Source organism: Haliotis rubra, unplaced genomic scaffold (assembly GCF_003918875.1).
Source record: "Haliotis rubra isolate DU_JTF1 unplaced genomic scaffold, ASM391887v1 Scf1455, whole genome shotgun sequence".
NCBI lineage: Eukaryota > Metazoa > Mollusca > Gastropoda > Lepetellida > Haliotidae > Haliotis > Haliotis rubra.
Window position 1 is genome coordinate 74,735 of NW_025765398.1, and position 13,982 is coordinate 88,716.

General features: G+C 38.3%; 1 protein-coding gene across 2 annotated transcripts; it reads left to right on the plus strand.

Moving 5' to 3' along the window:
* The first annotated feature begins 1,347 nt into the window (after positions 1-1,347).
* On the plus strand, positions 1,348-13,923 carry LOC124269554 (vacuolar protein sorting-associated protein 37B-like). Of its 2 annotated transcripts, none has more exons than XM_046704585.1 (5): positions 1,348-1,417; positions 3,383-3,565; positions 6,157-6,322; positions 7,543-7,625; positions 9,184-13,923. In XM_046704585.1, exons 2-5 carry the CDS (start codon positions 3,410-3,412, stop codon positions 9,472-9,474), a joined length of 696 nt encoding a protein of 231 aa, XP_046560541.1. In that variant the 5' UTR covers positions 1,348-1,417; positions 3,383-3,409; the 3' UTR covers positions 9,475-13,923. The 2 variants fall into 2 exon arrangements, with proteins under 2 accessions (XP_046560541.1, XP_046560540.1); XM_046704584.1 differs by lacking the exon at positions 1,348-1,417 and adding an exon at positions 1,528-1,649.
* The last annotated feature ends 59 nt before the right edge of the window (positions 13,924-13,982 follow it).

A 13,982-nucleotide genomic window follows, 5' to 3' on the forward strand; every position in this document is an offset into this window, starting at 1 on the left:
TCCCGACACCAGCAATGAACCCATGTCACACGTACTTGCTCCAAGACATCCCGTTGTGCATATGCAATGTTTCTGCGGAGCTGAACGCAGGATTTGGTATCAGTCTTCAACTAAAGAAATCATCTTTCGTGAACCTATCCCCGTGACGCAAATTGCAATGACATTTGCTTTGTGCCCTGGGGATAACGGAGGACAATGAAAACAGGTACACAAACTGTACACCACTTTTTGCTAACGTGGGACCGGGGACGCACGCTCACACGTGCACGCACGCACGCGTGCGAGAACATGCACGCACACAAACAACAACATCAACAATAACCAAAACAAAAAGAGAAGAATCTGCTGTTAACGTGTGAGTTATGAGCAGGCTGTATGTGACTGTTTCTGAAACATTGTATATAAAGCACATGGAAGATCTTTGCTGTACTTGTAAATTGGACTAAGTATTGGATTTAAAGAACGTTTGAGCTGTATTTCAGTCACTCGAATGGCCTGTTGCCCGGGGTATATATCATGATAGAATGAAGACATCGCTCCCAAGAAAACTCGTCCGACATGACAGGGACGCAACTAAAATGGGAATTCGCCACCCTCACCCCTTTCCGTAAACTGCAAGCGGCTATTCGACGTGTCACGGAATAACAAGAGTGGAGCGGGAAAGCATTCCTCAAACTGGTTCGGACGTTTCCGTAACTTGCATGCAGACCAGTCGGCTAGTCTCGGAATGTAGAATGGAATGTTCCAGACAAATCATTATCACCCCTCATAGCAGGGCCGAGTATGTTTGGATATCGCAAGAGACAAAACAACAAACAGTATCCGAATGATGTTGGACTCTCCATTACATCCCACGAGATATTACCCGTCAGAATTGATGTTCAGTAACCCATGCTTGAAGCGGCTAACGGAATCGGGTGGTCAGGCTTACGGACTTGGTTGACACGTGTCATCGTATCCCAATTACGTAGATCGATGCTCATGCAGCTGATCACTGGATTGTCTGGTCCAGACTCGATTAATTACAGACCACCGTCATAAAGCTGGAATAGTGCTGATTGCGGCGTTAAACAACTAACAAACAATCTTTTCTGTACCGGAAAAAAAGATCCGATAAAACCATTACGTTGATACTTTACTGAACATATGAAGTGAAACTGCAATTTTCCGTTCATCGATTGTTCTGTTTAGTGATGAATGAATATTTCTGAAAACAATATTATACAAAATTGGAAGTATTAGAATACCTTTGAAAGTATATTTAAGACATATTCTTAATTCGAACACTGTGTGACAAGCATACTGTTTCTCACAGTGAGAAAGTGCAAGCAAATCGTAGTTACCTCCCCTAGTATCCCAACCGGAAGTAAACTTACTATCATCAACAGTGTCAAAGGATAACTGTCTTTACTGTCATGTAAGTATATTCAAACAACAAACAGGTCTGTCCAACCCCGTTTAATGTTTCAACAAAATGTCTCGACACGAATCACTCACTTAACGTCGGGGCGATCAATGTATTTATACGGTCCAATGGTTGTCTAGTCCTGTGACTAGGTGACTCAGGTTGTGTCGAAATATCATAATCTGTCAGACAGTGTCAACATCTACGGGCTGTTTTCCTTTCCTCCTCACATTGGGAGACCAAGGTAATAATAATTTTCTTGGGCACCATTTAGGATATGTAGCCGTGCAGCTGTACAGGTGCGACAGGATACCCAGTTGCCCTTGGCTTCGTCCATACGTAAGCTCGGTTTGAATCCGGATAAGTATCCCAAATGATCAGGGGTATAGTATCCCTGATCATTTGATCAGTACTATATACACGATTGGCCATATGCTGTTGATGTTATTTATAGTTATATTATCATCGTCTTGTGGGTTTTCTGATACTTAAGAACGTATGTTGATGTCTCAATCATCACATACAGTTGTAAAAATCAAACAAACTTGTTAATGACAACTTTATCCTAAACACAAGCCATCATCCGAGTATATACAATGTGTCAGAGAAATACAATGTGTCAGAGAAAACAACTAGCCCTTTCAGATTTTCACTAGTTTTTGACAAGCACATTATTGTAATAGGTACTGATTGACCAAAGTCTGCCCATGTTCAATCTGTTATTTTGGTGGTGCACCAATATCAAGCTTAGCAAGTTACGCCAAGTTTACAATCGTCTTAGCTAAAAGCAGATAACCGATCATAGAATGTGCTGATCTTACAATCCGATCCCAGCTTAGATCGAGACTCTTTCGTGAGAGAGATGGAGAAATGTGAGGCACGAGTTATCTCCTTTTGCATAGTCTAGCAGACAATGGAAGTAGTTTGGAACCAAACTTGTATAAACGTGGAGAAAAAACCTCGAGCAAAATCTTAGGGTGGTAAGCACCTTGGTTCATGTGCATTTCAAGTGTGTGTGAACGCTCGGTATCAAGCATAATATGTTGCTGAACCTTGTCGATCAGAAAAAACAAGGCGTGACCAGGCATCCTCAACTTCACACCCTGTAATACCACTGTTTGCTATGTACAGAGTTGCAATATTGTTGTACAAATGTATTACACCGACTCCCTCTGCTGTGTTCTCATGATGACAGTGTCAGACTGGCCTCACATTTGTAAGGCTTCAGTGCAGTGTTTGTTTACATCACAGAAATAAACAAATTCATTTCATGGGGGGGTTTAGGGGACGCTCACGGTGAAATGCTCGCTCTTCTTCTTCACATAGAATATGAAAGTCACCATTTTGGTTTCTCTACGATTGATTTTATCGATGCAAAATTGGTCATAAGCAACTTAGACTTTGTATCTTAACTTTACAATTGACTCGGGTAAGATTGGTTAGTGGAACGGTATGCTGATCGTAACGTCACGCTAAGATTGGGATTTTAGGGGTTTACGATTGGCGTAGGGCTAAGGTCGGTTAGTGGAACGGCACCCAGGTCATGACTCATGATCAATATGTAATATAATTGTAGTAAACATGGTAATGGGATTTTTTGCTTATTCACATACAGAAATATTCCAGCTATATATTGGTGGCCAGTAACTTATCAACATAAGTCTATGCCAGACAATCCAGTGATTGACACAAAATGCCATCACGGAATATCACAACCTGATTCGTTTGGTTGCCTCTGAAGACCAGCACAGGTGGCTGGGGACCTGTTCTCACAGGATTCCATGTTAAGCTGGAATGTAAATCATAAATGGAGATTTCTTGGACACAGACTGCATCCAGTCCTGTACATCATGGTGAATATTTTCAAACTTGGAAACTGAGAAGAATACTGTCCTATGAACAAATTTCAAAATAATTACAGGATTCTTGATTGATCTGATTCCTTTTGTGGCCAATTTGATCTCCTTTTGACTCCAGGTTCGTGTGAAAGTGAGCCGCAGCAACATGTACAGCGTCTACACATCCTCCCAGTCTCCGTCACACCAAACTCAAGCTGAAGAACAGGCTCTGGCACTGCTGCAACACCTGGACAAAAATGAACTGGAGAGATTACTTGAAGATTCAGCTAAGTTGGACGACCTTGTGAAGGATACACATCGGGTATAATACTTTCACAATGCAGTGATTCACATCAAACATTGCCCAGTGGCACACAATGAATGAGCTTTAAGAAAGTACTAAATTAAGTTTCTGAAAAATATGGGTACAATGTGTGAATCCCATTTCTGGTGTCTCCCGCCGTGATATTGCTGGAATATTGCTAAGAGCGGCGTAAAACTGAACTCACTACTAGTGTTGGGAATTGGTTGAAAATCTCATAATTAATGATTGCTTCATTACCAACGAGAAATCATCGAAAAAAATTGGTTGGCGTCATTTCTCAGATTTTCCTATTCAGGTTGTTATTGCAGATATGTATAACATGATGCAACTTGCTACTTTAAAGTGATGACTGATATATCATAAACATAAACTTCCTGGAGTCTTCAACAAATATTCAGTCATGACTTTTCAGTTAGTGAAGTGCGTTTTCTAAGAAATAAACACATTTTCAGGCCCTGGCAACCTCGAAGATATGTTACATCGACAAGTGTTTCAAAGACTAAAACAGTAGTTCTAAAATCGTTTGTGTTTGATTATGAGAAAATGTGATCGATTGCTTGGTCGTTTGGTCACTTCGACCAATCTTCGATTATTTCAATTAATCGGAAAGCCACTTTTCACTACACCACAACTTGCCAAACCTTGTCGGTCGTCTTTGATCCACACTGTTCAAAGTATCATTTAGTATCATGTAGTATACAAGAACATGGATTGAATAAATATATGCCCCATGTATTTTTTAAAAGAGTTGCACATGACTTTTGTTTTGTTTTATGTAAATTTGTTACTTTTATAATCTTGTCTGTCATGCTATCCTCAACTGTTCATACTGACATATTATTGGAAATACAGAATTTACAAGGCTCTTACAGTCCCGTACACCCTTTCAAAACACAGCGTAATGGATTTATTACCCTTAAGATCTCTTTATTTAAGGGGCGGTGGGGTAGTCTAGTGGTTAAAGCGTTGGCTCATCACGCCGATGACCCGGGTTCGAATCCCCACATGGCTACAATGAGTGAAGCCCATTTCTGGTGCGCCCCGCCATGAAATTGCTAAAAGCGGTGTAATTAATTTAATTCATCTTGAAAAACCCACATTCAACAGAAAATAACAAAAGGGAGATAACTTGTGATGGCTTAGTTTATGATAAAATGATCGATTTGGAGGTTTTGTTAAATGACAAGTGAAATACAGAAAAATTTTATTTTTAAAAATATATTTAGCGATACAAACAAATAAGATATTATGGCAACAATTTTATTACTCTGTTTATACTCATAATTGTATACACCAACTCTAAAATTCAAAGTAAATCAGCTGTTTGGCAGCCACATTCCATCTAAGGTCAAGGTCATTTGTAAACCAGTGTAGTGTATCCTGTGACGGATTTGACAGGATGTACGGTTCATACACCCTGGCAAATCTGCACACATGGTTTCATATGCTTTGGCTATTGACCAGTCAGAATTCAAGGGTATTAAAATTCATGTATGCAAAAACATTGTATGCCATGGCATAGCTAGTAGCTCCCATCATTAAAAAAAGCCTGGGCTTACACATGATTTTTGCTATGAAAGTTGTGCAAGCCCTAAAAACTATCTAAATATAAAGCTGTGCAACCTATCAGGCTTACACAAAAAAATGGCTTGCTACGCGCCTGGTATGTATTCATAAACATACCATGTATTTCTTAAACCACTGCAATTTTCATTTATTGTTTAGTTTTCTGGTTTGTATTTCCACCAAACCTTACCACCATCTGAGATCCTTCATCTGTAGATGCTGGGTTAGGCTGCACCTCCAGCAACCTACGCTGGTCGTCCAAGGTGACTGAATGGAGTGAGCAGTCCGACTCTGTGACCTGGCTGATTGTGGGTCGTGTACCTTGACAGTGTATATTTGCTCATGTCATCCATCACTGCATTATCTGGTGCATACATGATCATTTACATGCCACTGTCAGGTACCTGAATATTGTTGTTTCCTGAGACAAGACACACACTGTTAAACCATGCCCATCTGTGATCACTCTTGCTTGACAATGGTTTAAGAATCCATACCAAATGTCGCTTGAACATGTTGAACTTGTCATCCATAAAGTATCATACCTTTCTCATCATTCATCAACTTCTAAAATGCAGTGGTTGAAATAAGCCAAAAATCCAGCCTGACATCAGGGCTGGTAACTTCAAAATGTTACCAGCCCAAAATGGATTTAACCAGACCAAATATAGTGAGTTTACTCAGATGTATGGAACATCTAAAATGTTGTCTTTCAGTGGCATTTAGAAGTTGTACATTGATGTCGAAACATCGTGAGAGAAATTAAAAACAAGTTTAATCCATTAAAATATCTGGGACATCTAAAATGTTTACCAGACCATCGGGCTGGCTAGCGTAAATTTAGACTGTCCGTCAGAAATCTAGCTTGTCTCGGGGGATCGGACGGGCCTTATTTCATACACTGTAAAATGCCAATCAAACAGATCTGTGATCCTGTTTATCCAGGATTGTTGTATAACCATGATAACAAATCCCCCTTTCTCCCTGACCTATCTGACTACTGCTTGTCTCCGTTGTTCCAGCCCTCCGTGAGTGACAAGGAGACACTGCTGACCAGCAACAAGAGTCTGGCAGAGTTCAACCTGACTTTACAGCCTCGATTGGATGACCTCAAACGGCAGGTGGCTACAGGTTACGAGGAAATAAACACCATAAAGACAAATCTGGGCAAGGACAAGGCTCAGTTAGGTCAGATGAAATATTTTACAAATGATGTTGATATGTTTATTGTAATAAATCATGCAAAGTATGATCGTAGGTTTCTAGCATTATCATAATCATACCCTGTTTGTTTTCACCAAAGTGGTAAGCATTAGGGTTGGGTATTGCCAAAATGTTCGTATTGCGATATATTGTGATATGTGTTGGCGTATTGCAATATGTATTGCAATATATTGTGAAAGTGTAACACATGGGTTAAGATAATGAAATTACTGTTTCCTTTCTTTTGAAACAATGCCACTGGCCACTGTCAGGACTCAGATGTGATTGTACAAGAGATCAATTGAAAATGTTTCCAAATTGAAGACTTCGCTCTAAAGTTTGGAACTCGAGAAAAAGTATCTGCAGCGGCGTCCGCCATTTTGGTTTGACTTTTAAATGAGTGCCGGTAACAATATATATTTTTTATTAATATGGTTTAAAAGTCACGCAAATGCAATTATATGACCAATAAACATTCTCAAAACTATCAATGTAGAATAATATAAAGGAAATACAGATGTTATTAGTAGTTTTGACAACATCACAAAATTACCAATTGTATCGGGAGAACCGGTTCGCGAAAAGTGTACCGCAATATATTGTATTGTGAAGTTCGAATTGTAATATACCGGTTAACCAGTATTATCGCCCACCCTTAGTAAGAGTCCAGGATAATCTCTTCCTTATATTGGACATACATCATGTCTGACACCATTATTGTCAGATGGAATGATGGAATATCGCTGAGTGCAGCATTTAACAATAAGTAAATATTATGGATGATGCAGTTTAGTTATTTTCAGTTATATTTGCTCATTAATATTAGGTTTATTTGATAACTGCATTGTTCGTTATTTACAATCCATGGCTGAAATATTGCTGAATGCAGTGTTGATAAAACAATCATACCATGGTAACATTGATTCAGCTGGATTTTAAGTAAACAAGGAATTTGATCATGGTTTTAGCCTGCTTTCAGAAAAGTAAACAAAGATGAAGATATCAATGGTTTTAAAATTAAAAGAAAATACTCTGACAATAAGCTGATAACAGCGTTTAGAAAAAGTGGTAAATTTATTAAACCTATTCTTTCTTCCTATATGAAGCTCATGTCATATAACTGAAAATACTGTTCCAAATGACATCAGAAGCTCTCTTGACATGCATTTTGCTAACTGTTTACTGAACTGTTTCCATGGTTACAGATATGTTGGTGGGGGAGCAGTCCCTTGACACGATGTTGGCACTGTTGCAGACTGAAGCTGCTAAATCTGAGGAGGAGTCTGAGGTCAGCCATTAAATTCTTGGTTCACATGTTTATCTCACTGAAACTGCGCACTTTCAATTGTATCACAAATATTTGTACCGGTACATATTTGCTTACTTTGGTGACCTGGAAAATTCATAGTGGAAATATGGACACACGAGCAGGACACAGAGCCTTTTTGTGTTGTCATAGCCTGTACAGAGTTATCTCCCCTGTATTTCAATCTCTCAGGCCAAGTGAACAGTCTGATGGAATAGTTGAAATTGTATTAAGGGGCCGTAATAATTTATGGCTAGGGGGGATGATGATTTTTATGGAGAAGCATGTACAATGTGGATGACCCCTATTAAAATATATGTACAAAGCAAGTGAACACCCCTGCATGTCATGTACAAAATTAATGGCCCCCCTCCCATTTTTTTTAATATTCAGTGTACAAAATTGGTGACATCTCCTTAGTGCATGTGTACAAAATCAATAGGGATAGGGATAAAACACACACACACACACCCACCCACACCCCTCAAGATCAGCAGCAATCAGCAGCCCCCTAGCCATAAATTATGAACTGTTTATGAGAGCAAAATCTGCTAACCAAGTCATCAAGATGTGTAGCGGAGCAGAGTGAGTTATTATGTCGGTTTCTGTCTCACTGAAAATCAGATCTAGTTTAATCCAGTTCTGTAGTCACCACTGTCAGCTCCGTAGAAGGTTTTGTTAGGTGAACCGTTGAAAATGTTTCATTCTCCAATCAAAACAAAAGATGCATTTGTTCTTGAGCCAAGATGGTGGATGCATCAGAATGTGAATCAGAAATAATTCTTTGTTTCTTTTCTGCCATGATTCAGAAATATTTATCTCTGCCAATTAAAACTTTCATACTCCATTGTAACTTATTTGTCTGCAGGCGCCATGGTGTTCCCAAACAACTCTACGTGTAAATATATTCGCTGTGCAATATCATGGCGTCATATTTTGTATACTGTAGTGGTGTTCTGAGTGAATTGAAATAATCGAAGATTGGTCGCTATGACCATACGACCAAGCAATCGATCACATTTTCGCATAATCGAACACAAATGATTTTGGAACCACTGTTGTAGTGTTTGAAATACTTTACAAATCTTAGAAGTTGTCAGGGCTTGATAACATGATTAATTCTTAGGAAACTTACTTCACTAACTGAAAAGTTAAGACTCTAGGAAGTTATGTTCATGATATATTAGTCATCACTTTAAAGTAGCAAGTTGCATCATTTTACATTGTATGTGAAATTTGCAAATGCAAACTGCACAGTTTCTAAGTTAAACCCTCCCCAAAAAACAAAAACAACAGAGAAACATGTTATACGTATCTGCAATAAAAACCTGAATAGGAAAATATGAAAGATGACGCTTACCAATTTATTTTCATGATTACCCGTTGGTAATGAACCAATTATCAATTGTGAAAATTTCAACCAATTCCCAACACTAGTATACTGTATATCAAAGTAAAATATAAGATTTTAATGAGACAACTATGAGAGTTGTTGCAATTTGGGGATCTTTTTCATGCTTGTAATTGCAACATGTTTCAGAAAATGGCTGAGGATTTCTGTGACAACAAGATCTCAGTGGAGGAGTTCGTGAACCAATACATCAGCCAGAGAACTGTAGCACACACGCGGAAAGTCAAAGTGGACAAAATGACAGAACTTTTGCGTAACATGCATGCAGAGAACCACCCAACACTGCACAGGCAACAGAGTGCATCAATGAATGCATCCTGGCACGGCTCCAACCCACCAGGGGGCGCCGGTAACAGTCCAGCACCCTACCCCACTAACGGCTCATTTAGGATGCCACAACCTGGGTACTACAACCGCTGACGTCTTCTCTGATCTGGTGGGGAAAATTGGTGTTGATCGGTGTGTGATGGCAAGACTTTATAAGACTGAGAGATTACAAGAATTGAGGGGTTTCAGGCTTCAGTGCACACATGCAAAAGTGTAACCATGGTAACAATAACATTGACGCTTTGTTGGAAATTAATTGTGACTGAGCATCAAGTCTGTAAGCACGGTAAGAAAGACAAAAATTAAGTCATGTTTTTGTCCACTTTCAGTTGGTATGAAGCGATAAAACTAGAAATACATGTAACTTTGTTTTTCTTCCCAAATTGGTGTGAGGGGTTTGCTTGCTGGTTTCTTTTAAAACATTAGTTGTGCTTCAACACCTCACAAAGCAAGACGTACATGTTAAAGGTTCAGTATGTGATAGGATACATGAAAATCTGACAGATGTCAGTGACTGACACATGAATACTATCCAAGCCAACCTGTATTTAGTAATTTTGATTCATGTGTGACGGTTACTGCTGATTATTGGAAAACAATGTTAAATTCACATACTTTTTTTGCAATGTGATTACACATGGTACGCCATGGTCCATCTGAGTCTAGTTGTTGCAGCTGTCCTGGTTATCAGTTTTGGATGTTGCTCTGTCAGGTTTAAAGAAACTTTAAATCTGCATGCTCAGAATTTTTGATTTTCTTAAACCCTTTATTGTATTAAAGTTTTGCTGATTGCTCAATGCATGGTTTTATTTGCAGTATAGGTCAACTTACTGTACAATGCCTCAGTGACTCCTGGACATCTTGTCCAAAGTTATAAGTAAATAGGGGCGTGGGTAGCCTAGTGGTTAAAGCATTTGCTCGTCACACCAAAGGTTCGATTCCCCACATGGGTGAGAATGTGTCAAGCCAAATTCTGGTGTCCCCGCCATGATGTTGCCGGAATATTGCTAAAAGCGGTGTAAAACCATACTCACTCACTGTAAGTAAATGGTAATTTCAGAGTGCTTGGATTGCTCTGTGAGACATGTCAATACTTTTATGCCCAATTTTATAACGCTTTTCTTTGAACTTGAATATTCATTGAGTGAAAATCTTCTTGAGCATGCTACCTGCTGGTTTGAAAATGGAGACTTTCCTTTTGGCTGTAGACATGCTATCTGACTGACAACTAATTGTTTAATTACCTGTGATATTATTGTGACAATGCATCCGTAATGATCATGATATCTTGTGTCAGAGGATATACTATTTGTAATGACATTGATATCCAGTGTCATGGGGTATTATACTATAACATCTGTAATGACCTTGATATCCTGTGTCACATGGTATAACATCTGTAATGACCTTGACATACAGTGTCATGGGGTATAACATCTGTAATGACCTTGATATCCTGTGTCATGGTATAACATCTGTAATGACATTGACATACAGTGTCATGGGGTATAACATCTGTAATGACCTTGACATAGTGTCATGGGTATAACATCTGTAATGACCTTGACATACAGTGTCATAGGGTATAACATGTGTGATAGACCTCGACACACAGTGTCATGGGGTATAACATCAATAATAACCTTGACAGTGTATGCCTGTATTACATCAGTAGTGATCATGATGACCTCACTATAGCCTTCAAGCATTATGATATATTTTCTGAAGTGGGTTTGTAAATTGCATAGCCTGAGCCTATCCTGCTATGCTGATGTTTCCATGTGTGAGGGTTGCTTGATGTACAGAGTGCCCACTTACCTGACCTGAGAGATGTTTGATTACACATTCACAGATGACAAAATATGTATCCAAGATCGCGTGATAACTGAACACTTATGGCACCACAAAATTGCAGTGATATATATTTTTCTTGCATATTTTGTTTTGAACCAGTGTACTCTATGCACAACAGTCAATGCCATGTACTAACACAAGAAATACAGGGATCTGATGAACTTCCTTCAATTATGGAGAAGCTGCTTTCAGTGTTAGTGATGTAGTTGAAACCAGCATTAGGCTAGATCAGCGGTTCAGCTCTGTGTATCTGTTACTATAGTTACCTCTCCTCATTAGATTGTGTATTCACATTCCTCGTTTTCCCTATGTAAGACCTTGATGGTTTTTCAACATCTTCATTAACCTTGGTAACTGATCAAAGTGTAACGTATCCATATGATATTGCCAATTTGACAGAAAAAAAACAATTGTCAAGGAAAAGGGTTATTGAAGTTATTGAAATAAATATGTAAGAAACCAATACATTAAGTTAGTTTAACATTTCTGCTTTCCGAGTCAGTCAATGTTATTCGATAGTTTGTGGCGGACATGTCGTCTGGGACACAGACGTTCGTTATGCAGAGTTATGTCCCTTACCTGTGCTCAGAACATTTAAAAGATATCGGGATTTTATGTTTCTCATACTCATAGGTTTCAACAAATCTAAAAGTTGTACACATCTTAGACACGCGTCACTTTATATTTTCCCTTTGAACAAGCCGACACATCTTGATATTGCAGAAATACCTTTTTTAGCCCTAGCTGTAAAGACTACTCCCTCCATCTGTCAGTACTTCATAAAGGACGTCAAAATGTGATATTTGAAATCTGAATAATCTAAATTCAGTTCATCCATTAGCCCCCTCATTACAATTTTCTCGTCATTTTGGTTTGAGCAAATCTTCCTCCTTTTTGAAATTTGGTTTCGCATACAATGCAGGTTGAAGATTTGAGTCACAGGTCATGTTATGTGTTTGGAGTTACCAGCCCTTGTTACTGACGCGAGGCTCTGGATCTGTGGCTCCAGTCATAGCTCCCCACAGTGCCAGGTGTCCTGCAACCGTGCATGGAATGAACAATGTTTGGGTAGTAACGCTCACAAATAAGAGGTGGCTGCTGTAACCCTAATTCCCCAGGTCAAGCCCAGCTAATTTGTTATGTTTATAAGTTTATATTTCGATTTGATTTCAACAAGCAATGTAAGTGGTTCGAGAGAAATGTAATGGTGGCATTAGCTGCTTTTCTGTTCTCACGTCTGCAATCTCAAACCAACGTGATGAGAGGCAAACTACGTCAGGCAATCGTCCACAGTCAACTAAAATGGCGGTACCAAAGACATATACAAAAACATGTCAGTATTTGGGGTAAAAGGGAAATTTTCAAAGATTCTCGTTACTGATACTTCAGTGTATGAAATAAGCTAAAAACCTAGCCGTAATGGATTTAACCAGACCAGACACCAAGATATGGTGAATTTACTCAGATGTATGGAACATAAAAAATTTGTAGCAGACCATCGGGCTGGGTAGCTGTAAATCTAGACCGTCCGTCAGAAATCTAGCCCGTCTCGGGCGTTCGGACGGGCCTTATTTCATACAGTGGATACTTTCACACTGGTGCTGTGTGTTCCAATAAGAGACAGTAATATACATTTTGTATCTAAATATGTACATGCCCTTGTAGATTACTCGGAATTAGAAGACAGTGTGAGTGAATCACTCGAGTAATGATTTCTCAGATAAAAGCTTGAGAGAAAGACCTAATATGTCTGGTATTTGCCCGACTACAAGTAATCTGCATCAGGGGCTGATGTTAAAGGTTGATGAATAACATCAGATCACACTGATGAAGGCATGCCTTATCTCACCTGATTTTTACCCTGTTTATATCCTTGTTGATTTGTATTATTTCAGTTCTATTTTTTCCACATATACATGTTCAGGTACCAAGGTATTTAGGCTAGCCTAACAGTCTCTTTAATTGGTTCTGTTTTACTGATCTTCAATTGTGAAGATAATGGAAAGACATATTTGATACAAATAGTTTTATTGTAGCAAATATTTTTTGCTTATTACCTTAATTCGAATGTGTATGAGATGCTTCTTTTACTATTTATTCCCTATTTATGATATTAATGCGTAAAATATTGATTCCCATGTTTGATTTAATAATACTCTAAAATATACGTTATTTATGATAGCATAAATATTTAGATGTTGCAAATATCATTTACATATCATAAGAATTATGATATATGTGATATATTCTATTTACCCTGAAAGTGAAGTTTGAAGTTAAAATGTATTTTATGATACTGCACATTCAGTATAGTTATATGTATAATTCATGTTATAATCAAATTAGTGATATCATCAATTTATCTCTGAAGGGGAAGAGTTCAGTAAATGTTTTCAGTTTCTTATCATCAATGTTATGTTTCAAATTAATGATCACACTAATTTAAAAATCACTTTATCATTTTGTGATATCAGTGATTCCATGTATTTATATTTAAACTACATTAGTTCATTGTCAGAAATATGATATCAGTTATTGAAGTATTGATATCATAAAGAGGGAATAAAGAGTAAAACAGTGTCCACTGTGAGCGAGGATACAACCTGCTGCCTGAAACACAGGCCCTGGCAAGTCCATGTTTGGTGATAATGTATCATGTCTTTGTGAATAAATTATTTTTAAAACTGAGTAGATTTTGTTAGACACTATTTAATATATTTGCGCCAGTGTGATTAAAGTTTGGGTGA

Coding starts and splice junctions, on each gene's coding strand:
- LOC124269554 (XM_046704585.1), top strand. CDS start 3,410: ATGTACAGCGTCTACACATCCTCCCAGTCTCCGTCACACCAAACTCAA. Junction 3,566..6,156: donor TTGTGAAGGATACACATCGG/GTATAATACTTT, acceptor CCGTTGTTCCAG/CCCTCCGTGAGTGACAAGGA. Junction 6,323..7,542: donor CAAGGACAAGGCTCAGTTAG/GTCAGATGAAAT, acceptor CCATGGTTACAG/ATATGTTGGTGGGGGAGCAG.